The following is a 26,835-nucleotide window of genomic DNA, read 5'->3' as shown; positions in this document are numbered from 1 at the left end:
TACGCACAGCCTGGGACTCCCTAATCTTCACCCACACCAATGTCCCTCCTGGAGATAGTCCTAATGGTGAACACATCCAGGTCGCCTCACCCTGACCCTACACTACCTAGTGACAAGACTGGAAGGAACCGCCGTACCTATGCGGAAAACAAGGATAGACCAACATGACAGGATAACCACAAAACACAGACTGAGTTGGATCGAGATAAATTAACTATTGGGGGTAACCTCATTATCCTCAATGCTGTCTGACAGGATGTGGAGGAGCATAAGGGCTTTACTAAGGCACACTCCCCTGTCCAATTACCTTCCAGACGGGTCCTCAACCTCATGTCTCCACAAAGCCAGTAAACGTCTCCTAAGGACTGGACCTGATTCTGCGTCCATTCCCCTCCCAGTGTACTGTAGGAGGAGCAATACCCATTGGTGAGTTCCCCAAAAATCTCCCTCCACCCTCCCTATTTGCCTGGCAGGTGTAGTTTCCAGGGTAGTCAGTAATACTCTCTCCGGTGCAAAACACTTAAGTAGTTATAGAGTATTGCTTCTTCCAGTTCTCACGGACAGTGTAATTAGCGGAAATGTTCGTGAAGAGACTAATAAACCACTCTTCAGCATCTACCGGGAGATTTAGGGGGATCATCCCCGAGTGTAGTCGGGCACTACCGCACACGCAACAGTTAGACTTGTTGCTCCTGTTAGCATTGTACCTCATCAACTCCAACCAGAGATTCTGGTCAGAGTAACCAGTCGCTACTGTCAAGGTGTCCTCAAAGGTAGGGTCGGCTATGATCATCATGTTCGTCAAGGTCTTTATCTTACGGCGGAGGGGGTTAATTATGGGCACGGGACTAAGTGAAGGCTTCCATTCGGGTGCATCTACCATATCCCTTATTTTAAACTTCCCTAAGGGATCTGTCCTCCTGTACCGGTATGTCCCCAGACTATAAGTCCCTCCGTCCCCCGGGCTTGGATCTCCCATGGTTAATGTAAAAACCGCATTAAAACCAAGCAACATACTAAGTTCAGCCTTCCAATACCTGCTGTCCTTATTATTTTCAAGGAGGGTTATACGACTAATTAGGGATTTCCCGATCCAATCTTTCTTATTTAAGGCACTTCGCGGTTTATAGGACCAGTCTGTTCCTGTGTTCCATCCCACTAATCCCCAATAACGGCAGTCTTCTCCCCAGACGTTATCAGTGGCGCGAACATATTGTATTCCCCGGGTATGTAAGTCATATAACCAGCTGGACTGAGCTAAATCTGGCCTGCGGTGGGATCTTGCGCCTAGACACGGGACCACAGTACAATAGTCGAAGGAATATGCGGCTACTTGAGCATTGGACGAGTTATACTAGAAGGTAACCATACCCCCATATTCTTCTGACTAAGGATTCCAGTTGCCACCCTCCTCTCTCACTAGCCCTAACCAGAGTAATGTCTTTGGCACAACTAAGACTGGTTTCCCGGCTCTGAAGCTTTCTTACAGTATGAAGCATGGATCCATGTAAGTCTTTCGGCTAGTTTCACAGCTGTGGCAGTAGTCAGAAGCACCTGGTAGGGGCCATCAAATCGGGGCTCAGGAGGGTGCTTCCTGAGGAACTTCTTGACTCACACCCAATCCCCAGGCTGCAAGATATGTGTCCCAGTGTCTGCCTCTGAGTCTGGAAGAGAACACCTGTGCATAGGTTTTGGTTAGTTCTTTAACAACGGAAATCACATACTTAGTCAACACATCAGATTGTAATTGTAACTACTGAGGATAGTAACGACCTAGCCTTGGGGCTAGCCCAATGTATGATCCCCCCTGGGTACATATCTAACACTGAATAGGGCTATTGGATGACAGTCTTTCCAAAGTGGCGTCATTTTTAAGTATCTTACTTTTTAGTGTGCCACTAAGTCTCTCCACCTTTCCACTACTCTAAAAATGGTAGAGTATGTAAAAGGCCGGGGATACACCCAGAGCAGACATGACATGTTACATTCACCTGCGAAGTTTATACCTCTGTCTGACTCTGAATCACATCTGGTACCCCATATTCACAGTTTACCTCGTTCATGAGCTTCTTTGCGGTTACCTACTTATTTGCCTTGGTAACAGGGTCGGCCTCCAACCTGCAAAGACATCAACAACAACAAGCACCTATTCATACTTCCCAACAAGTGGGAGCTGAACGTAGTCAATTTGCAATCCCTGAAATGGGTAGAGTGGTCTAGGCAAGTGTGATGTGGCAAATTTACTTCTGTCCTGACTTACCCATGGCATAGATCGCGCTAAACTGGACAAATGATGCAGCAGCTGCAGAGTACCTAGAAGTCGCCCATCCTCTTTCAAGCGTCGACATCATTGCTGCTTTACTAGGTGGGTCTTTCCGTCCATCAGCTGGGCCATCATGGGATACAGGAACTGTGGTGGGCAAGTGCTGTTGACTGTTCACCACACACTGTCCTGTTTCTGCTGTTCCCATATTAGTCCATTTATTCTTTCCTTCCTTGCTGGCTTGTAACTGTAAAAGTCTTTAGCATATCAAAGTCCAAATTTTTGTCAATGTCCAAAGTTTTTACCACTGACTCATGCCGTCAGTATCTTTTCTTTCTTCCACGGCTTGAGGGCCGCTGCCTTTGCTATGCTGTCAGCGAGGGTGTCGTCTCTCGCCTCTCCAGTGTAGGAATCGGTGCGAACTCTCAACTTTGTCAGGTAGAAGTAGGGCCTCCATGCGACTCTGTACCGCTGCACCATTCTCAATTGGTTGTCCTGCTAAGGTAAAAACTGTCTGGCCTTCCATATTGGGCCGTAATCATGAGCTATGCCAAATGCATACCAGGAGTCAGTGTAAAGGGTTGCCGTCTTACCTCTCGCCACTCTACACTGTGATGGCCTTCAATTCCGCTTCTTGTGCTGAGACATGCGGAGGCAGAGCTTCTGCTTCTAGGACATCTTGTTGTGTGACTACTACATATCCGATGTGGAGTCATCAATCCTCACCCTGGTACCATCTGCAAAAAAAACTCAACATATGCATTATCAACAGAGGTTCTGGTAACTGTTTGCATACCTGCAGTTTCTTACTGTATTAGTACTAAATAATCGTGTTGATGTTCTATTTCACATGGCTCGGAACCTTGTAGCACAAAATCATTTACTTCCTTTTTATCTTATTTCATGTATTTACTTTGTATTTTTTAAAACCCAATAGCTGATCTACAACACCTAGATCATCTATGACCCAGATCACCTATGCCTCCCCCCTTTTGAACCGGAATACTCAATGGAAAAAGAGTAATTGCGTTCAAAGTAGTACAAGTTGAAAAAGGAGACCAAGAGGCACAAAAACAAGCACTTTGTAGGTCAAGGTGACATGTATGCGAAAATATCCTTTAGATTTTTTTTTTTTTTCAGGTCGCAGTTAGCATTTTTTAACACAAGGGGGCGTAACACAAGTAAAATTTTACGTCACCCAGTGTAATAGTATTTCAGGGAACGTCCAGCGTTTAACTTTCACTCTCCTGTCGGAATATAATTATAGCTTCAGTGTAGACTGACACTAGAATATACAAAAGACTTAAGGAAAAACTAAAGAATACGGATAAATTAACATCCTACTCTGGGCAATTTAGTTCCTCTTTCTTCACATAAAAAGTAAAATTACTTCATCAAATTGTGTGAAAAAGTTTGCTGGGTGACTATAGGGAAATTATTCCATCTGTAGGAGCCTTCCATAACATCATCTGTCTGAGCATCCATTGGAGAAGCGGGCAGTGGAAAACAGAGCCCCTGGGAACATGAAAGACCGTCCCCTGTCATGTATTCTCGGCCTCTGTCCCCCATGCATCAACTCCAATCTTCCATACACTATAAACCAGCTTAGTCATCTACTATGTCCCAAGCTGCATCTTCACAAAGGTTTGTTTCCCTGAACTTATCACACATCCAAAGTGGCCACATCTTGGAGTGTAACAAAGTCCGGTCAAACAAAACCTTACTTCAGACAATCATGAGGTTAGCACTGGATACAGTGGCATTGGGGAATATAGGCCTCCCAAGTGCAGAAAAATGGCCGCCAGAGGCAGAAAGGGGCGTGGCTACAGATCTCCCAGGTGAGGCAAAATGGCTGCCGGAGGAAGGGGCGGGGCCAGGGGCAGCAGCACTTCCAGGTGAGGCAAAATGGCCGCTGGAGGAGGAAGGGGCGGGGCCAGGTCCTGTCCCGGATGGGGAGGGACCAGAAGTAACATCACACACCCTGAAAGTGAGCACATGGGGGGAAGTAACTTCAGGGTGGGGGCAGGGCTCACCACATTTACTGCAGAGTCACACTATGTGGGGTTATAAACATTGCAAGCGCAGCCGCCATTACAGGGAGGGGCTGTAGTCAACACAAAGGCATTACATTGCTCGTAAGCAATACACATACCCCCTACATGCTTTCTCCTCTTGAATCTCTTAACAACGTTATACCAAAAAAAACTAGCTAAAAACGCCTTTCTTTCTGCTAGGCTTCCTGCTCATCTTCTGAAAACTTTCTACAGTCTATCTTACCATACTCATTTCTGCTTATCTGTCCATAACCTGACATTTCTTTCTGCAACTTTTCCTGGTTCTTTTCTTTGTAAAACGTTTCTACATGTTTTGCACATTCCAAAACATCCTGTACTGATCCCTCATTCTATTCTACCTGCTTATTCTATCCTATCCGAAGTTTCTGGACATAGTAGTGTTCCTCTTGTAAAATCTGCTTTCTTCAAATCCTTTCAATATAACCTCTCTTTCCCACTCAGATCACAATGCACATTAATTCTACAAAATACAAGACAAAGGGAACGGAAGGGTTAATTGGGAAATGCTTTCAGTCCACTCTCTTATCAGCAACCCTCCCCCAATAATAAACACTGCACATTCTTTCTATAATACCAAACAGACGGGATTACTGGAGAATACCCACAACGGCTCAAGGTATATATCTCACCTACCTTTGTAACAACCCACCCTCTACTAGTAATCCCCAAGAACACTCCTTGCACACAGTCTGGACAGGACATTTAGCTATATAAAGAGACTGACGATTATTTTCAATGACCAAAACCTCAACAATATTCTGGAGACATCAGCCATCACACCACGGCTATATTCCCGCGTATATACCTTTTCACATATGAGAACATAACACGCTCAATCATAAAGGTAAATATGCGTATCATAAATCATCCTAACCTCACCCTAGTTACCTAGGAGTAAGTGTCTCTCCGGCGTGCTCCCTCAGACTTAAACAGCCGAGTCCGCCCTTCTGACACATTAACCCTCACAGAATTTGTCTCTTGGTCTTGTATACACAATCTTTAACCGTCTCAGACATAGCAGCCACAGCATACAAAATACCCCTTAAGCAGGTTAAAACGGTGGTCTTTTTTCCGAGTAAGAAAGAACTATATTACCTGCCTTTCATTGATTTATCACTCTGGATCAGAAACAGGCAGAAAAGCAGTCAGAATTCAGCTCACATCAGTAGTTTTACATAAAGCAATCTTACCGTGTTCTGTAGATTTTCGGGCCCCTGAGTTCTGCGTGCCATCTGCCGATCTCTGTATTTTTCCAGAATGAAAGAAATCAAAATCTCTAACTCGGCCCACCCAGGAGACGCCACTGATCTGGATTATGGTTTTCTCCAGCAGGTTTCGGGGTATTTTGTAGCTTCCGAATTGTATAGTGTGCACACATCATCGAGCAGATTAGACACAAGCGATCAGTCTCATATCCAAAATGGCTCTCTGCCCAGAAACAGCCAGACAGCTCCTTTTATTGTAAAGCATAACATGGGCGTGCAACAGGTTACATCAGTAACATATAGGATTCTCATTTGTCGGATCATATAGAATCTCCCGCCTCTCTGCCCACCCTCTCCAAGTGTTGATGTGGCTTGGACTCTGTTCTAGCTGAAGTCATTTCTGTGTAGTGATAAATCATTGTTTAACTAATTTCAGGATGGGAGGGGTGATAGGGCTAGGAAGACACTCAGTATTGGACAAGTATATACATATAACACTATAACCTTTAACTCTTAGAGGCTTCTTGTGCAATTCCTATGTACTTAGCTAACATTACATCATACATCCTTCACCATCCCATTGTCTAGCAAATACCATGATTAGATTGTGTGGCCATTAACCTCCACAGGGCTAAAAGTCATTACAACAGCATAATACATTTGGTTTATACAAATCGATAGACATTTTATACTGACTAATCATCATGTCTATCACAGGGATATGATGGCGTGTTTGAAAGAAAAGGGAAAGACGCCAGAGGTCAGAGAGAGGTTGAATATAGTGGTGAGATGGGAGATGACCACTGAGGAGAGGGAACGGAGGAGGTGTGAGGGGAGGGGGTCGCTAGCTCAGGTGGTGGGGCAAGCAGAGAAGAGCAATTTGGAGACTTCTTCCTCTGTCACTGGTCTGAGAACAGACAGTGAGCAGGAGCTAGATGCAGTGCTGACAAGACTAGTGTCAGGGATAGTCTGGGATGTGCATGGCTTGAATATTTCGGACCAACTCTTGCTTTTGGCTTACAAATACTGCTGTGTGAAAGTGGCCTCAATCTTAGGCTAGGTCCGCACAGCTGCTACTGCAAGTTGCGTCCAAGAGACTCGGGTACAACTTGCATCTGACAGCACATGGACAGTCTGCTGTCTGATATACACTGATAATGCACATTCTGCTTTTAGTTTCTGTAGGTGGCGAAACAACTTCTCATTTTTTGCGCTGCCCAGAAGGCCTATGGAAAGAAAAAGCAGAACACAGTGGCCAGGCGGGAGCTAGTGCACATGTGCTGTAGAGATCCCCACCGCCCAGCAGAGCATTGCATATGGAGTTAGCAGTGCACAAGCCCCAGCTACCACCACTCAATAGCAGAGGTGGTCGGTTCTCCTAGCAAGCCGCAATTTGGCTGCAATTAACCTATCATTAATGATAGGTTCATCACGGAAAATTGCGGTGACTTTAGCGGGCTTCCGCGGCGGTAATCCACTGCGGGGAAACGCTATGCCCATGGACAGCTGGCTTAAATGTTAGTTGTCAACCAGGCCTCTCAATAATGGAGAAAAACACAACACTCACATTTGTTGCAATTAAAATGTTGTTTATTGAAAGCATTCCGAGGCGATAACATGACATTTTGGTCGATATCAACCTCCTCGATCTGTTAACAGAAAACCCAAATAATGTCTAACTTGATATTAAAACTTCACATGTACATGTAAACAGGTAATTCCCTAAATAACAACTGCATAAAGCATCACCATATCAAAATGACCCTTTTCAACTGATTATCCTAATCAGGAAATAGCCAAGTGCACTCACTTCAAATATGCCGTTATTAAAGAATGAAGTCTGCAGGTACAGGTGCTGATACCCCTGATCGAATTGTAGTGGTGGCATACTAAACAGATACGTAGATCTCGTATATTTAGGTAGGTGGAATGTGTCGATGTAACATCTACATAAATGCTAGGGCCCAAGGTTTCCCAGAGAAAGTGTGCGGACAGCAGCACGCGGCTTGGTCCTGTCACCTGTTGTCTCTCCCTAGGCTGCTTTTTGGTAGGTACTAACTGTTTGGTACTGGAAACACTCCACAAGACTGGCTGTTTTAGACATTCATTGACCCATTCATCTTGCCACCACAATTTGACCCTTCTCAATGCCTTACATTTGCCCATTTTTCCTGTTTCCAACACATGAACTCCGAGAACCCTCGGGATTGGGATTGTTCATTTGCTGCCTTCTATATCCCACCCCCCACTACATACCATTGTTCCGAGATGATCAATGTTACTTACCTTTTTATTGTTATGGCTGGTTTTGTGTATGTAATAAGAATAATAATCTTAAAAAAATGTAATTATTATTTGTATAGCACCAACTTATTCCGCAGCGCTTAATGTAATATCTGTTCCTCCTGCTGGTTCAAAGGAATTGAAATTACAATAGTATAGGGATCGATAATGCTGTACGTTGAGTTCAGTAGAACCATAGGGGATTCAGATCTGAAATACATTCAGTGAAATACTAGTGAAATATAGCAGTCTGAATAAGGCCTAACTGAGCTCTCCAGGTAACACTAGCCCCCATATATATACTGGGGGGGATAGCCACATAATTAGTGGGGGGGGGAAATCACTGAAGTGGCCCTTTTAAGCCTTTGAAAAATTGTTATATATGTAAATTGTGAAATGGTGTCTGAAAAAGGATTGTAAAACCTTAAAACACGTTCTTGTATAAATGAGACTTGTCTGAGCATGTCTTAGACTTGTACAGTTTCTTATAACTGGAGATTATGTATTGTACTGTTGTGTAATATTGCCTTTGTCATGTTTGGACATCTAGTCGAGTAGACTATCTCTTGAGATGACTTCCATATTTGTGTATATACACCTTTCAGTCTTAACATGAAAACCAACCGCTTAAAGGGGTTGTCTCGCGGCAGCAAGTGGGGTCATACACTTCTGTATGGCCATATTAATGCACTTTGTAATGTACATTGTGCATTAAATATGAGCCATACAGAAGTTATTCACTTACCTGCTCCGTTGCTAGCGTCCCCGTTGCCATGGTTCCGTCTAACTTCGGTGTCTTCTTGCTTTTTTAGACGCGCTTGCGCAGATGCATCTTCTCCCTTCGGCTGGTCTTGGAAGCATCGGCGTTTTGGCTCCGCCCCCTTGTACGCATCATCGCGTAGCTCCGCCCCATGACGTGTGCCGTTCCAGCCGCCGCGAGACAACCCCTTTAATATTATGTAGATGGCCCTCTTGCTGCCGAAACAGCCATGACCCATCAAGGCATGAATATAAGACCCCTGAAGGTGTCCGGTGGTATCTGGAACTAATATGTTAGCAGCACTGTAGTAGACATGATAATTAATTAGTATAAAATGTCTATCGATTTGCACTAGACGTATTATGTGTGTTTTGTGACTTCAGCCTAATGTGAAACTCTGCTGCATAAGGAAAGAGTTAAATCACAGTGTTATATGTTATTGCTTGAGTTTATCCAGAGTGTTCTCCCAGTCCTCCCCATCCCCCACACAGAATCTTCTTGAACAAAGAGATATCTACTTTCAGTTTCAGATTCGAGCACATGTTTGTGAGACAAAGACTTGCTTATACATTGGACTTGAGAGAAGGTGGGCAGGAAGGAGGGGGGGATTCTATATGATCCGACAAATGAGAATCCTATATGTTACTGATGTAACCTGTTGCCCGCCCATGTTATGCTTTACAATAAAAGGGGCTGTCTGGCTGTTTCTGGGCAGAGAGCCATTTTGGATATGAGGCTGATAGCTTGTGTCTAATTTGCTCCACGATGTGTGAACACGATACAATTCGGAAGCTACAAAATACCCCGAAACCTGCTGGAGAAAACCGTAATCCAGATCAGTGGCGTTCCTGGGTGGACCGAGTTAAGAGATTTTGATTTCTTTCATTCTGGAAAAATACAGAGATTGGCAGATAGCATGCAGAACTCAGGGGCCCGAAAATCTACAGAACACGGTAAGATTGCTTTATGTAATTCTACCGATGTGAGCTGAATTCTGACTGCTTTTCTGTCTGTTCCTGATCCAGAGTGATAAATCAATGAAAGGCAGGTAATATAGTTCTTTCTTACTCGGAAAAAAGACCACTGTTTTAACCTGCTTAAGGGGTATTTTGTATGCTGTGGCTGCTATGTCTGAGACGGTTAAAAATTGAGTATAGAAGACCAAGAGATAAATTCTGTGAGGGTTAATGTGTCAGAAGGGCGGACTCGGCTGTTTAAGTCTGGGGGAGCACGCCGAGAGACACTTCCTCCTAGGTAAACTAGTGTGAGGTTAGGAAAATTTATGATACGCATATTTACATTTTATGATTGAGCGTGTTATGTTCTCATATGTGAAAAGGTATATACGCGGGAATATAGCCGTGCTTTGTGACGGCTAACTCCAGAAACTCTTGGTCATTGAAAATAATAGTCAGTCTCTGTGTATAGCTAAAATGTCCTGTCTAGACCGTGTACAAGGAGTGCTCTTCGGGATTACTAGTAGACGGTGGGTTGATATAAAGGTAGATGAGATATATACCTTGGGTTGATATAAAGGTAGATGAGATATATACCTTGAGCCGTTGTGGGTATTCTCCAGTAATCCCGTCTGTTTGGTATTATAGAAAGAATGTGCAGTGTTTATTATCAGGGGGGATGGGTGCTGATAAGAGAGTGGACTGAAGTTAAGCCACTGAGAGCATTTCTCAATTAACCCTTTCTGTTTCCTTTGTCTTTCCCTGTGTTTTGTAGAATTAATGTGCATTGTGACCTGAGTGGGAAAGAGAGGTTATATTGGAAGGATTTGAAGAAAGCAGATTTTACAAGAGAAACACTACTGTGTCCAGAAACTTTGAATAGAATAGAGTTGAGCAGATTGAGAAGGTTAGGCATAGACGCAGGTTGTTTAGAGAATGGGGAACAAAGTTAGCAAGGACAAAGGTCATAGAGCTTGTGATTTGGTTGCTGAAGGGAAGGGAGCAGAGTTTACTGAACAATGGGAAAGGACCAGGAAAAGTTGCAGAAAGAAATGTCAGGTTATGGACAGATAAGCAGAAATGAATATGGTAAGATAGATTGTAGAAAGTTTTTCAGAAGATGAGCAGGAAGCCCAGCAGAAAGAAAGGCGTTTTTAGCTAGTTTTTTGGTATAACGTAGTTAAGAGATTCAAGAGGGGAAAGCATGTAGTGGGGTATGTGTATTGCTAATGAACAATGTAATGCCTTTGTGTTGACTACAGCCCCTCCCTGTAATGGCGGCCGCGCTTGCAATGTTTACAACCCCACATAGTGTGACTCTGCAGCACTTCCCCCCCCATGTGCTCACTTTCAGGGTGTGTGATGCTACTTCCGGTCCCTCCCCATCCGGGACAGGACCTGGCCCCGCCCCTTCCTCCTCCAGCGGCCATTTTGCCTCACCTGGAAGTGCTGCTGCCCCTGGCCCCGCCCCTTCCTCCGGCAGCCATTTTGCCTCACCTGGGAGATCTGTAGCCCCGCCCCTTTCTGCCTCTGGTGGCCATTTTTCTGCACTTGGGAGGCCTACATTCCCCAATGCCACAGTGCTAACATCATGATTGTCTGAAGTAAGGTCTTGTTTGACCGGACTTTGTTACACTCCAAGATGTGGCCACTTTGGATGTGTGATAAGTTCAGGGAAACAAACCTTTGTGAAGATGCAGCTTGGGACATAGTAGATGACTGAGCTGGTTTATAGTGCATGGAAGATTGGAGTTGATGCATTGGGGGCAGAGACCAGGAATACATGACAGGGGACGCTCTCTCATGTTCCCAGGGGCTCTGTTTTCCACTGCCCACTTCTCCAATGGATACTCAGACAGATGATGTTATGGAAGGCTCCTACAGATGGAATAATTTCCCTATAGTCACCCAGCAAACTTTTTCACGCAATTTGGTGAAGTAATTTTACTTTTTATGTGCAGAAAGAGGGACTGAATTGACCAGAGTAGGATGTTAATTCATCCGTATTCTTTAGTTTTTCCTTAAGTCTTTTGTATATTCTAGTGTCAGTCTACACTGAAGCTATAATTATATTCCGACAGGAGAGTGAAAGTTAAACCTGGACGTTCCCTGAAATACTATTACACTGGGTGACGTAAAATTTTACTTGTGTTGCGCCCCCTTGTGTTAAAAAAATGCTAACTGCGACCTGAAAGGAAAAAAATTTTTTGTAAGGCGATTTTCGCTCAGACTTCGCTGCATACAATGTCACCTTGACCTACAAAGTGCTTGTTTTTGTGCCTCTTGGTTTACTAGTTTGGACGCAATTACTCTTTTTTTTTTTTCCATTGAGTATTCCGGTTCAAAAGGGGGGAGGCATAGGTGATCTGGGTCATAGATGATCTAGGTGTTGTAGATCAGCTATTGGGTTTAAAATAAATAAATAAATGAAATAAGATAAAAAGGAAATAAATGATTTTGTGCTACAAGGTTCCGAGCCGTGTGAAATAGAACATCAGCACGATTATTTAGTACTAATACAGTAAGAAACTGCAGGTATGCAAACAGTTACCAAAACCCCTGTTGATAATGCATATGTTGAGCTTTTTGCAGATGGTACCAGGGTGAGGATTGATGACTCCATATCGGATATGCACTGGTCACACAACAAGATGTCCTAGAAGCAGAAGCTCTGCCTCCGCATGTCACAGTACAAGAAGCGGAATTGAAGGCCCTCACTGAGGCGAGTAGAGTGGCGAGAGGTAAGACCGGCAACCCTTTACACTGACTCCTGGTATGCATTTGGCATAGCTCATTATTACGGCCCAATATGGAAGGCCAGACAGTTTTTACCTTAGCAGGACAACCAATTGAGAATGGTGCAGCGGTACAGAGTCTCATGGAGGGCCCTACTTCTACCTGACAAAGTTGAGAGTTCGCACTGATTCCTACACTGGAGAGGCGAGAGACGACACCCTCGCTGACAGCATAGCAAAGGCAGCGGCCCTCAAGCCGTGGAAGAAAGAAGAAAGATACTGACAGCATGAGTCAGTGGTAAAAAACTTTGGACATTGACAAAAATTTGGACTTTGATATGCTAAAGACTTTTACAGTTACAAGCCAGCAAGGAAAGAAAGAATAAATGGACTAATATGGGAGCAGCAGAAACAGGACAGCGTGTGGTGAACAGTCAACAGCACTTGCCCACCACAGTTCCTGTATCCCATGATGGCCCAGCTGATGGACGGAAAGACCCACCTAGTAAAGCAGCAATGATGTCGACGCTTGAAAGAGGACGGGCGACTTCTAGGTTCTCTGTAGCTGCTGCATCATTTGTCCAGTTTAGCATGATCTATGCCATGGGTAAGTCAGGGCAGAAGTAAATTTGCCACACCACACTTGCCTGGACCACTCTACCCATTTCAGGGATTGCAAATTGACTGACCCTGTTACCAAGGCAAACAAGTAGGTAACTGCAAAGAGGCTCATGAACGAGGTAAACTGTGAATATGGGGTACCAGAAGTGACTCAGAGTCAGACAGAGGTATAAACTTCGCAGGTGAATGTAACATGTCATGTCTGCTCTGGGTGTATCCCAGGCCTTTTACATACTGTACCACCTTTAGTGTAGTGGAAAGGTGGAGAGACGTAGTGGCACGCTAAAAAGTAAGATACTTAAAAATGACGCCACTTTGGAAAGACTGTCATCCAATAGCCTTATACAGTGTTAGATATGAACCCAGGGGAGATCATGCATTATCTCCCTACGAGATTGTTTGGGCTAGCCCCAAGGCTAGGACGTTACTATCCTCAGTAGTTACAATTGCAATCTGATGTGTTGACTAAGTATGTGATTTCCGTTGTTAAAGAACTAACCAAAGCCTATGCACAGGTGTTCTCTTCCAGACTCAGAGGCAGACACTGGGACACATATCTTGCAGCCTGGGGATTGGGTGTGCGTCAAGAAGTTCCTCAGGAAGCACCCTCTTGAGCCCCGATTTGATGGCCCCTACCAGGTGCTTCTGACTACTGCCACAGCTGCGAAACTAGCCGAAAGACTTACATGGATCCATGCTTCATACTGTAAGAAAGCTTCAGATCCGGGAGACCAGTCTTAGTTGTGCCAAAGACATTACTCTTGTTAGGGCTAGTGAGAGAGGAGGGTGGCAACTGGAATCCTTAGTCGGAAGAATATGGGGGTATGGTTACCTTCTAGTATAACTCGTCCGATGCTCAAGTAGCCGCATATTCCTTCGACTATTGTACTGTGGTCCCGTGTCTAGGCGCAAGATCCCACCGCAGGCCAGATTTAGCTCAGTCCAGTTGGTTATATGACTTACATACCTGGGGAATACAATATGTTCGCGCCACTGATAACGTCTGGGGAGAAGACTGCCGTTATTGGGGATTAGTGGGATGGAACACAGGAACAGACTGGTCCTATAAACCGCGAAGTGCCTTAAATAAGAAAGATAGGATCGGGAAATCCCTAATTAGTCGTATAACCCTCCTTGAAAATAATAAGGACAGCAGGTATTGGAAGGCTGAACTTAGTATGCTGCTTGGTTTTAATGCGGTTTTTACATTAACCATGGGAGATCCAAGCCCGGGGGACGGAGGGACTTATAGTCTGGGGACATACCGGTACGGGAGGACAGATCCCTTAGGGAAGTTTAAAATAAGGGATATGGTAGATGCACCCGAATGGAAGTCTTCACTTAGTCCCGTGCCCATAATTAACCCCCTCCGCCGTAAGATAAAGACCTTGACGAACATGATGATCATAGCCGACCCTACCTTTGAGGACACCTTGACAGTAGCGACTGGATACTCTGACCAGAATCTCTGATTGGAGTTGATGAGGTACAATGCTAACAGGAGCAACAAGTCTAACTGTTGCGTGTGCGGTAGTGCCCGACTACACTCGGGGATGGTCTCCCTAAATCTCCCTGTAAATGCTGAAGAGTGGTTTATTAGTCTCTTCACGAACATTTCCGCTAATTACACTGTCCGTGAGAAGTGGAAGAAGGAATACTCTATAACTACTTAAGTGTTTTGTTCCAGAGAGTGTATTACTGACTACCCTGGAAACTACACCTGCCAGGCAAATAGGCAGGGTGGAGGGAGATTTTTGGGGAACTCACCAACGGGTATTGCTCCTCCTACAGTACGATAGGAGGGGAATGGATGCAGAATCAGGTCCAGTCCTTAGGAGATGTTTACTGGCTTTGTGGAGACATGAGGTAGAGGACCCGCCTGGAGGGTAATTGGACAGGGGAGTGTGCCTTAGTAAAGCCCTTATGCTCCTCCACATCCTGTCAGACAGCATTGAGGATAATGAGGTTACCCCCAATAGTTACTTTATCTCGATCCAACTCAGTCTGTGTTTTGTGGTTATCCTGTCATGTTGGTCTATCCTTGTTTTCTGCATAGGTACGGCGGTTCCTTCCAGTCTTGTCACTAGGTAGTGTAGGGTCAGGGTGAGGCGACCTGGATGTGTTCACCATTAGGACTATCTCCAGGAGGGACATTGGTGTGGGTGAAGATTAGGGAGTCCCACGCCGTGCATACCTATGCACGCTACTAGTATTGTAACATTATACTAGAGCGAGAAGAGAGACCCCTGGTGGTAGTTTTGATCTACACGTATACATTGACGTCATAGGATAGCCAAGGGGGGTACCTGACAAGTTTTAGAAAAAAATTAGAGACCAAGTTGAAACTAGATTCGAGTCCATTTTCCTGATCATTATGGTAAATAAACGTTGATTGGATTTATTATGTTTTATTATAATTAACAGTGGTTTATAAATTATACTAGAGACGCCTTATAGGGACTAGTCGACCAATAGGACCTACCTCGACTATGACAAAATAGAATGACCTTAGATATGACTTTAGCAAAAAAGGGGAGTGTCTGTAAGATGATAGGGGAGACTTGTTGTACCAACATCCTAGACGACACGTGACCCGTGGGTAAAGACGCAGTTGCCATTAAGAAGCTGACCGCACTTACTAAAAAGAGCTAACTTTTGGGACCAGCACTCGCCATGGATGAGCGGGTGGTAAAGGATCCTGGCACGGACGGGCGTCGCTGTTGTATGTGAACTGATGGTTACCTTTTCTGTTCTAGTCTGCTGTGTTATCCCCTGTGTCAGAGAGACCTGTGAAACTGATGCTGGAAAAGCTGCTCCCACCATGAGTTTGCTGGATGCATCCCCAGAAGGAGTGGACAAGTCCTACACCCCCTTGAAGACTCTAAAACGAACCTTCAACGCGCTCCAGTTATAGGCTCACGCGCAGAGAACTGTGAAAATTAGATAGAGAGTTAAAGAATAGACATTTTAAGGGGGGATTGTAGTAGACATGATAATTAATTAGTATAAAATGTCTATCGATTTGCACTAGACGTATTATGTGTGTTTTGTGACTTCAGCCTAATGTGAAACTCTGCTGCATAAGGAAAGAGTTAAATCACAGTGTTATATGTTATTGCTTGAGTTTATCCAGAGTGTTCTCCCAGTCCTCCCCATCCCCCACACAGAATCTTCTTGAACAAAGAGATATCTACTTTCAGTTTCAGATTCGAGCACATGTTTGTGAGACAAAGACTTGCTTATACATTGGACTTGAGAGAAGGTGGGCAGGAAGGAGGGGGGGATTCTATATGATCCGACAAATGAGAATCCTATATGTTACTGATGTAACCTGTTGCCCGCCCATGTTATGCTTTACAATAAAAGGGGCTGTCTGGCTGTTTCTGGGCAGAGAGCCATTTTGGATATGAGGCTGATAGCTTGTGTCTAATTTGCTCCACGATGTGTGCACACGATACAATTCGGAAGCTACAAAATACCCCGAAACCTGCTGGAGAAAACCGTAATCCAGATCAGCACAGCCTGTAAAGGGGTATTCCCATCTGGGATGAGAAACCGGAGCCGCATCCCAACCACCTCGCCAGAGGATACGGAAACAGCCGAGGGGGCAGCAATATAGGCGCTTTCACACACTGGAATATTGCGCTGCCTAAATCCACACCGAAATCTGCATATCTAAATGCTGATTTTGGTGCTGAATTGTGGACAGAATTAAACCATTTTTAAGTTTGCCTCAAGATAATTATGTTAAACATTTTGGTGCAGATTTTTCCACCCAGCAGAATATTCCGTAAAGTATTGTAGAATAATCCAGTGTGTGTAAAGGCACCCCAAGGGTATTGTTATATGAGCTACTTTTGTATCATTTCCACAAAACATTACAAATATTGCAGCAAACTAAGGTGACAAACAACAGCAAAAAAATAATCTAAGGGTATGTTCATATGGTGGAATCCGCATCAAAACTTTGTACATTGATTTGGTCTTGTAAAGAAAGCAAGCAGGATATTTGGCTGCATAGCTAGAGGTTTAACCAGTGGAAAGAGGGAGATTGTGATCCTGCTGTAGAAAGCTGTGGTGAGGGCACATCTGGTACTGTGGTCAGTTCTGGAGACCTCATCTACAGAAAGACATTGATAAAATAGAACAAGTACAAAAACAGGCTACAAAAATGGTGGAAGGTCTCAAGAACAAAACTTATTAGGGAAGACTTAGGGAAAGCCTGGAGGAAAGGAGAGGTGGCACATGTATGTTCCAGGGGTTGATGAGGGGAGAGGAGGGATGTGATAGAAACCTTTATATATGTTACTGGAGGAGAGATCGGAGAAGAAGGACATGATGGAAACCTTTTACATATGTTAAAGGTATAAATAAGGTTCAAGAAGGAAGTGGTTTTATTAGGAAGTTAAACACTAGGGACGGATTTGCTGCGGAAATTCTGTGCTGAATTTCTGTGCTGCAGATCGGCCCACAGCTCCTAATCCCGGGATTAGCCAGCCATGTGGACGAGATTTTGCAAAAATCTTGTCCACACGGGGCGGCCAATCCGTCACCACAAAGCCGGGAGGAACTGGCGATGCGGAATTGTCAGCCGCAGCATGTCAATTCTTTTTTTTTTCTGTTGCGGCCTCACTCCTCTCTATGGAGAGAGAAAGCCACCGGAATGCCGGTGGCTGAACCGCTCCAAAACCTGCAGCGAAGTGCCGTGGGTTTTGAAGCTGCGGCTCTCCCGCAGAAATCTCACAGCTTTTCGGTGCGGCCAAGTGGGAACCCGGCTTAGAACAAGGGGACGCGGTCTAAGATTAGTTGGAGGAAGATCAGAAGTAATGTTAGAAAATATTTTAACTGAGACAGTAGTAGATGCATGGGACACTTTTCCAGCAGACGTGGTTGGGAAACCAACAATAAATGAATGCAGGCATGTGTAGGATGCGTATATATCTATATAAGGGAGAAATAAGGGCAGACTGGATGGACCATGTGGTCTTCTTTGCTGTCAATTCCTGTTTCTATAAAACTACAGCTCCCAACAAACCTGGTGGTGCATGATGGGATTTTTGCTAGAAGGGAACTTTATGATGTACTTTATTAGGAAAGACCCTGTGCTGTGCAGCTAACGTAAGGAAGGGATCATTGTAAATATATACGTATCGCAGGGGCGTAATTATAGAGGATGCAGGGGATGCGGTTGCACCCGGGCCAATGAGCCTTAGGGGGCCCATAAGGCCTCTCTTCTCCATATAGGGAGCCCAGTACTATGAATAATGCATTATAGTTGGGGGTCCCGTTCCAGGTTTTGCATTGGGGCCCAGAAGCTTCAAGTTACACCTCTGACGTATCGTAAATGTAAGAATGTTCTTAATAGGTTGTGACCACATCTTTACACCTATGTGCAACTTTGGTCATGTCCCAGTAATTGCCTGTGCACATAATGATGAGGAGACTAGTAAACGGGCATGTAGAAATTCGCCTGTAGATTGTCGTGTAAAGCTAAGCTTACGAATTAAAACAACAGTAACCAAAAAAAAAGTCATAACCAGTATAGTAAACCTAGAATAAACGTCAGGTCAATGCACAGCGGACTCTGCGGAAATGATTGTCAGTATCTCTACATAATCAGTAGGACAACGTCCATGTCTGTGACCCCCAGCTTCTTCATAATGAAAGCAATAACGGTTTATTACTAGAGATGAGCAAGCGTACTCAGTAAGGACAGGTACTCGAGCGACTAACGTCCTTACCGAGTACCTGCCTGCTCGCTCGCAAAGATTCGGGTGCTGGCGGGGGAGAGCGGGGAGGAACGGGGGGTAGATCTCTCTCCCCCCAGCTCCCTCCTGCTCACTCCCGCATCATACCGCTCACCCGCCGGCACCCAAATCTTTGCTGGCGAGCAGGCAGGTACTCGGTAAGGATGATACTCGCTCGAGTATCTGTCCTTACCAAGTACGCTCACTCATCTCTATTTATTACTCTTAAAGGGGTTGTCTCACGCCGAAACGGGTTTTTTTTTTTTTTTCAATAGGCCCCCCGTTCGGCGTGAGACAAACCCAATGCATGTGTTAAAAAAAAAGTTTAGTACTTACCCGAATCCCCGCGCTGCGGCGACTTCTTCCTTACCTTACTAAGATGGCCGCCAGGATCTTCACCCACGATGCACCGCGGGTCTTCTCCCATGGTGCACCATGGGCTCTGTGCGGTCCATTGCCGATTCCAGCCTCCTGATTGGCTGGAATCAGCACATGTGATGGGGCGGAGCTACGAGGACCAGCTCTCCGGCACTAGCGGCCCCATTCACCGCACAGAAAACCGCACAGCACAAGTGCGTCTAAAATCGCCAGAAGACGGCGATTTTAGACGGATCCATGGCGACGGGGACGCTAGCAACGGAACAGGTAAGTGAATAACTTCTGTATGGCTCATATTTAATGCACGATGTATATTACAAAGTGCATTAATATGGCCATACAGAAGTGTATGACCCCACTTGATTTCATGAGACAACCCCTTTAATGACGCATAGGTGTTGCTTTATAAGCACTGTTTATAGAATGGAGTCAAATTGGCCATAAGCATTAGACATATATCGGCCAAACCCGACGATTTCGGTGGGACTTACTGAATGATTATTTATCATTCAGAATAATCGCTGAATCGTTCAAATTTGTTCACTTTTCATTCGTTTTATGCAGGCATACAAATCATTGTTGGCTCGTTCAGTTTAAATAGCAGACTTTCAGTCGTTCTCACTTATAAGGCAAATATGAACGAGCCAAAGATGTATCTGCCAGTATAAACCGGCTGCCTGAGCGAACGCTCACATCGTTGGCTCCTTCAAACAATAAATCGGCTTGTCTAAATGGATCCTTACTCCTCTCTCCCTATTCAGAACATATGAATGTTTGGCCAAGCATGCATGTGTATGGAAGAGTCAGAAGAGATGGCTGTGGGCCAATGAGCTATGTAACGTATAACCTCTTATTTGCACCTTGTTCTATTTGAACAATTAGATAAGGGGCAGCAGAAACTTGCACCACTATTACAGATCATAGAAACAGAAAAACTGCATGTGAGATAGCTTTCCTGCAGTTTTGCGCTTTTTTTCCTTAAATGGACACTAACTTTCCATGCAACGCATGCTTATCTGACAGCCTATGTGTGTATCTTGATTCTTGTAATGTACTTGCATAAAACATTTTTCTTTTATCACTGACAGTCAAGTTGGAAGTGGCTGCCACTGGGATCCTCCCTTTTAGGAACCTATGCAATCCACTGTCTGTTGTTAGGCATTTGGCTTCTCTAGTAACAGGGACATGGAGACACTGCTAACTACTATATGCAACAGAGGGGCAGACATTCAGATGCTGACAATCACACACAGACCCTCAAAGTGCTCTAGTACAGTTACACCTCAAACTTATAGAGCCTCCTACCGAGAGGTCATGTAGCCAGAGAGACTCGATCTATTGTGATTCAGGAATTCACCAAATTGATTCCACAGATCTAGTTACTTCCGGACCATCAAATGGATCTAGAGTCTTCGTAGGTTTCCCCTCTATAGCAGAGTTGGCACCAACACATTCCTGGTACAGTGATGCCAGATCTTCAATCAATTCCCTCTGTCAGTCTGAATCCTGAAACTGTGTATGTACGAATAGGGCGAACTCATTAACATATTCCACTCAAACACATCCCCTTCTTAAAGTAGGGGCTATAGTTTTTATTTCTCCACCTATATTGGTATGTGAGAATCAGTTGGGCTCCATTTGGTATCTCTAATACTGTGGAGGTGGGACCTTGGTTTCCATCCAGGTCTGAAATTTTTCACCCATTGATTAAAGGGGTTGTCCCGAGGCAGCAAGTGGGTCTATACACTTCTGCATGGCCATAATAATGCACTTTGTAATGTACATTGTGCATTAATTATGAGCCATGCAGAAGTTATAAAAAGTTTTATACTTACCTGCTCCGTTGCTGGCATCCTCGTCTCCATGGTGCCGACTAATTTTCGCCCTCCGATGGCCAAATTAGCCGCGCTTGCGCAGTCCGGGTCTTCTTCTTTTCTGAATGGGGCTCTGTGTAGCTCCGCCCCGTCACGTGCCGATTCCAGCCAATCAGGAGGCTGGAATCGGCAATGGACCGCACAGAAGCCCTGCGGTCCATGGAGACAGAGGATCCCGGCGGCCATCTTCAGCAGGTGAGTATGAAGACGCCGGACCGCCGGGATTCAGGTAAGCGCTGTGCGGGTGGTTTTTTTAACCCCTGCATCGGGGTTGTCTCGCGCCGAACGGGGGGGGGGGGTTTAAAAAAAAAAAAAACCGTTTCGGCGCGGGACAACCCCTTTAAATCTCAGGCACTCCTGTTTCCAGCCCCGCGTCTTTTTGGTCTACGGACCTAACATATGGATAGAAATATAGCCGGTCCTCTAAATATCTAGCAAGGATTTTCTGTATTTGATAGAGCTCAAACTAGGTGCAAAGCTGCAGCTAACGAGGGCCTGGGCTGTTTTTGAAAATTTTTGGGAAACTCAGCTACATTTTAATTAATCACAGCAGCCAATATACCACAAAGCACTATGTGTGAACAGCCGAACTTACTGGATGGCACCTTTTGATATAATCCTACATTGTTTCAGCAGATAGAATCAAGTTAAATCCAAATCTGAAACGGCGGGGGCTTCTTGTTTTGGAGATATGAGTTACTCGAAAACAAGTCTGAACTTCTCTCTCTTTTTATCAACATGTTCGTTCATGTTCCGTTCTTAGATGTAATAATGCTCATTAGTTTTTGCAGAGTCATTATATTGTGCAATCCCATGTGACATCTGCAGCTTCCGTAACATTCCTGCTTATATATACAGTATTCCTTGCAGAGAACAAGGTAAGTCTGAGTTCAGTTTGCTGTGACCTCGCTGTAAGGACAGGAGTTGGTGCATCCCGTGTATGGGCTGTTCTTTAAGTATTTGGCTTCTTGCATTTATTTTTCCAGTTTTTTTGTATTTTATATACCCTATGTGGTAGCATGCATAACATTGACTTTAGTTAGTTACAGGTATGACTTAAAGAAGGATTTCCATCATAAACATTTATGGTATATCAATGCATAGGATATGCCATAAATACTTGATTGGTTTAGATTGTTCGTAATTGCACCAAACCATGCTGTTTTTACCAAAAAATGCTGTCGTTTTTGAGACTTTTCTTGTGTCATTTTCGTAAGTGCGTTAAGCAAACCCTACCAAAACCACCAAGTGAAGGATTTAAGTAAATATAAGCTTAGTGGTCGTTGCCCTTCTCCATCACAGAATTCATATTGCCAGTTTTCTTACCCCCCTGTATTCCCGGCAATTAAGGGAGGACCAAGCGATTTTTGGTATTTTTCCATCTCCATTTTTCAAAAGCCATAACCTTTTTATTTTTTCGTCGCCGCGGCCTTATAAGGGCTTGTTTTTTGCGTGGCGAACTGTAGTTTTTATCGGTGCCACGTTTAGGTACATAGACTATATCGTAAAACTTTTATTTTTTTTATGATAACAGGGAGAGAAAACGCATCAATTCTGCCATAGATTTTTTTTTTACAGCGTTAATCATGCAGCATAAATGACTCACTAATTTTTTTCTGCGGGTCGGTATGGTTACATTGATACCAAAATTCTTATATTTTTTTTAGGTTTTTACACTTTTTTGCAATAAAACCCCTTTTTTTTGGAAATCTTTTTTTTTTCTCTATAGTTGCATTCAAAGTCCTGTAACCTTTTGATTTTTCTATGTATGGAGCTCTATAAGGGCTTAATTTTTGCGAGATGAGCTGTAGTTTTTATTGGTACCATTTTGGGGAATGTACGGCTTTTTTGATCACTTTTATTGCATTTTTTTGCTAATACTAAAAATTAGTATTTTGCCTCTGTTTGTTAGCGTTGTTTTTTACGCTTTTTGCCGTACAAAATAAAAAGCATGTTCAACTTTTTGTACACGTCATTACGGACGTGTCAATACCAAATATGTGGGGTTTAAAATTTTATTTACCTTTTTTATGCTAATATTAGAAAAAGCACAAAAAAAGTTTTTTACTTTTTTTTTTTTTTTTACATTTTTCTTTTCTTTTTTTTTTTTTTTTTTTACACTATTTGAGTCCCTCGGAGGGACTTACTACACTGTACCTATGATCGCTGTGATAAGGCATGGCAGAGCTACTGTCAGTCATGATCTCGCGCTATCCCGATGACGTAAGGGTACGTCATTTTGTGCGAAGTACCAGCCTGCCTTGACATACCCTTGCGTAATAGGGCGGGAAGGGGTTAATGCTACAACTATAATGTGTATATTTGCGCAAATGGGACTGTTACTCAAATATTGATATTGATGGTTTACTCTCATACCAGGATAGTTCGGCAGAATGGCGGCTCCACTCCCACCCAGAGCTACTGGCAAGTTCATCACGGAGAACAGCAAGGACGTGTCTGTGGACATGGAGGGGGTCTGCTCACTCGCCGAGAAGCTCTTTCAGATGATTGATCGCAAGGAGCTCACCTTGAAAGGATGGAAATTCCTTCATGAATTAAACCCACAGGGCTCCGGGGAAGATGCCGTCAATTGGGTGTTTTTTGCAGACACTTTGAACTTCTCCTTCTGGTCAGAAAATCAAGATAAGAAGTACTTAGTCAAGTACAAAGGAAAGGAGTATAGCGGCTACTGGTCATTCTGTGCTGCCATAAACCGTGCCTTGGATGAAGGTTAGTATGCTGGCATAGATAGTCATATCTCCTAGGCTTTCTATGGCATTCCCGCATTTCAGCTGTAGAAGAGCATCGGGAAGATTTCAGTTTTTTTTTGTGCTAATTGCAAAAACTCTCATCTTACAACAAAATGATGGTGGTGTATTATTTCCACGTCTCTACTGACTGGTAGGGCACTAGAGAAGAAGCTGGAAAGAACAAGTGATCTTCCAAAAGTGACTGTTTATCATCAATCTATTCAAAACGAAAACACTAGAGATGAGCGAGCATACTCGGTAAGGGCAATTACTCGATCGAGCATTGCCCTTAGCGAGTACCTGCCCTCTCGGGAGCAAAGATTCGGCTGCCGGCGTGGTGGAGCGGTGAGTTGTGGGAGGGAGCGGGGGGAGAGGGAGAGAGAGATCTCCCCGCCAGCACACGAATCTTTTCTTCCGAGCGGGCAGGTACTCGCTAAGGGCAATGCTCGCTCGCTAATTGCCCTTTGCGAGTATACTCGCTCATCTCTAGAAACCCCCCATTGAGGCCTTAGTCAGACGGGCGTTTTTTGCTGCAATTTGCGCATGCGCATGCGTCCGGCGATTTTATAAAACCATTGCTTTGCAATGGTATCGGACACATGAGCGCTTTTTATGCGCTCGTCCGATAAATTATAGAACAGAAATCAAGATCGCACCTATCTGCGATCTGCGATTCCTGTTCTCTTCTCTATATGCGCTCAATGGGGCCGGCGGCAGCAGCGCCGACCCCATTGAGAACATATAGAAGACAAATCATTCTTCTCTGCCACAGCTGTAACAGCTGTGACAGAGAAGAACGATGTTTGCCCATTGAATTCAATGGAGCCGGCAATACAGCCGCTCCATTGAAAGCAATGGGTTGCCGGCGTGCGCGGGATGAATTGTCGGGAAGGGCTTAAAAATATAAGGCCTTCCCTGCAATTCATCCTAAAATGTGTTAAAATAAAAAAAAATTGTATACTCACCTTTCCGCTGCAGCCGGAGTCCAGCCGCGGCCGCTGTCAGTTCTCCTGAACTGCTTCTCCGCACTATTCAGCCGGCAGGGCTTTAAAATCCCTGCCTGCTGAATGATCTGCCTCTGATTGGTCACAGCCCTGAGTGAGTGACTGCTGCCTCTCAGCGCTGAGCCAATCAGGGGCAGGTCTGACTCACATCCATTCATGAATTCATGAATGGGTGTGAGTGAGACATGCCTCTGATTGGCTCAGCGCTGAGCCAATCAGGGGGCAGGTCTGACTCACACCCCCTTCACACCCACTGCAGGACGGCCGCGCGGAGCTCCGGCTGCCGGGAGAAGGTGAGTATGTATATTTTTTATTTTTACACATTTTAGGATGAATTGCAGGGAAGGGCTTATATATTTAAGCCCTTCCCGACAATTCATCCTGGGCTCGCCCGCAGCGCATTGCTTTAAATGGAGCCGGCTATATTGCCGTCTCCATTGAATGCAATGCGCTGGACAGCTCCGGCCCGTTTCTAATGAAACGCGGCTAGGAGCAGATTTTCGGGTGATTTGCGGGCGACTTGCGCACACCCGTCACGTGATTTGCGGATGCGCATCCGTCATGCGATCCGCAAATCGCGTGAAAAAACGCCCGTGTGACTAATATCTCATGTAGGCATCATTTAGAGAGAAAAATATAGTAGGCCTTTGTACTTTAAATAGTTATAACTTCAGTAGCCTGCATGGACGCGGGCTGTGAGGCCTGACACTGTATGCTTATTGCATAAAGAGCTCCATAATTTCAGGCTGCAACCGAGCGGTTCTGGCTACGAATTATTTAAATAACACTGTGCTAAAAATTACCTAAAAACTCCTACCGTGTTTTCCCCGGAAATAAGACCCTGTTTTATATAACTTTTTGCCCCAAAAGAAGTACTAGGTCTTTTTTTCAGGGAAGTTTTATTTCACTTAAGGGCGAGCACCCACTGGCGTTTTTTTACCTGCGTTTTGCGTTTTTCCTGCACAGGCATAGAGATAAAGTGTGCTCATGTCCACTGGCGTTTTTAAAATCGCCCCGCCCCGCAAAATCGCATCGCAGCTGTCCTTACACTCTGGCTCCTTTTTTTAATCTAACTTCTCCCATGGTTTTCAATGCTCCCGGAAAAAACGCAACGCAACGGAATTCGCACGCGCCGCGTGGCGTTTTTGCAGACAACATTACTGAAGACTGTGGAAGGGCGGGCATTCTTCACAGGTGCTGTAGGGTGTGTTGGTAGAGAAACGCTATGCAACGTTTTAGGATGAGACATTCTCCGCGTTTTGCGCAAAAAAAACGCAGCGAAAAACGCAAACGCGTAGATGCGAAATCGCTGCGTTTTTCACGCACTAACAACGCAAACGCCAGTGGGTGCTCGCCCTAAGAGATACATCCTAAAGATCAGGAATACAACCTTGTGTGCAAAATTCCTGTTTTATTATTAAAAATTGTGCTTGATCACAGAAATATGTAGAGAAAGCGTTTCAGTTCACACTGGAACCGTGTTCATCTCAACACTGAAATCTGTAGACCAATCTTAAAAACGTGCTTTCATTAAAAACATCTGTGACGTTAACCCCTAATATCTCAGCAGTTCCAAGCACCAACCATTGGTTTCTTCCCATCAAACCATACGGAAGGCGCTGACCGCTGAATCTGAAGGTGCATACATTTCTTTTTAAGAGCTTACAAGTCCAATAATAAGCTTATAGCCATAATAATATTTCAAGATAAAGAACAGAAGATAAGTAGTGCGACGGCATAAAAATGGTTGCACCCAGGGGAGGGAAATACATGTTTCAAACCCATTCTTATAACCCAATCAACTTTTAGTTATTATAGATACATATCATACCCTCACATCTATTGAATAGCAAAAAAAAAATTCAACAATTTAACCCCTTAATGACGCGGCCCTTTTTTTTCCATTTTCGTTTTTTCCTCCCTCCCCCCCCCCCCACTTAAAAAATCATAACTCCTTTATTTATCCATCGACTTCGCTGTATGAGGGCCTGTTTTTTGCGGGACGAGTTGTATTGTTCAATGGTGCTATTTGTTGTACCATATAATGTACTGAAAAACTTTTACAAAGATCTAAGTGGAGTAAAATGAAAAAATACTTGACATTCTGCCATCTTTCAGTGTGTCCTGTTTCTACGGCACACAAACTGCAACAAAAACTACATGATAACTTTATTCTATGGGTCA

The 26,835-nt window shown here is 44.3% G+C and overlaps 1 protein-coding gene across 4 annotated transcripts in view; it reads left to right on the top strand.

Annotated features, from left to right (window-relative positions):
* LOC136576279 (queuosine 5'-phosphate N-glycosylase/hydrolase-like) overlaps nucleotides 1–26,835 on the top strand; it is a 45,228-nt gene that overhangs the window by 6,143 nt on the left and 12,250 nt on the right. Inside the window, exons 1-2 of one of the 4 annotated variants that reach the window (XM_066575450.1) lie at nucleotides 21,708–21,775; nucleotides 23,277–23,627. In XM_066575450.1, the coding sequence (XP_066431547.1) occupies nucleotides 23,291–23,627 (337 nt within the window). In that variant the 5' untranslated portion in view covers nucleotides 21,708–21,775; nucleotides 23,277–23,290. The other 3 variants (XM_066575449.1, XM_066575451.1, XM_066575452.1) reach the window with 3 other exon arrangements.

This window comes from Eleutherodactylus coqui, chromosome 8, assembly GCF_035609145.1.
Source record: "Eleutherodactylus coqui strain aEleCoq1 chromosome 8, aEleCoq1.hap1, whole genome shotgun sequence".
Lineage (NCBI taxonomy): Eukaryota > Metazoa > Chordata > Amphibia > Anura > Eleutherodactylidae > Eleutherodactylus > Eleutherodactylus coqui.
Note: the sequence above shows the minus strand (reverse complement) of the source record. Positions and strands in the feature narration are given on the sequence as shown.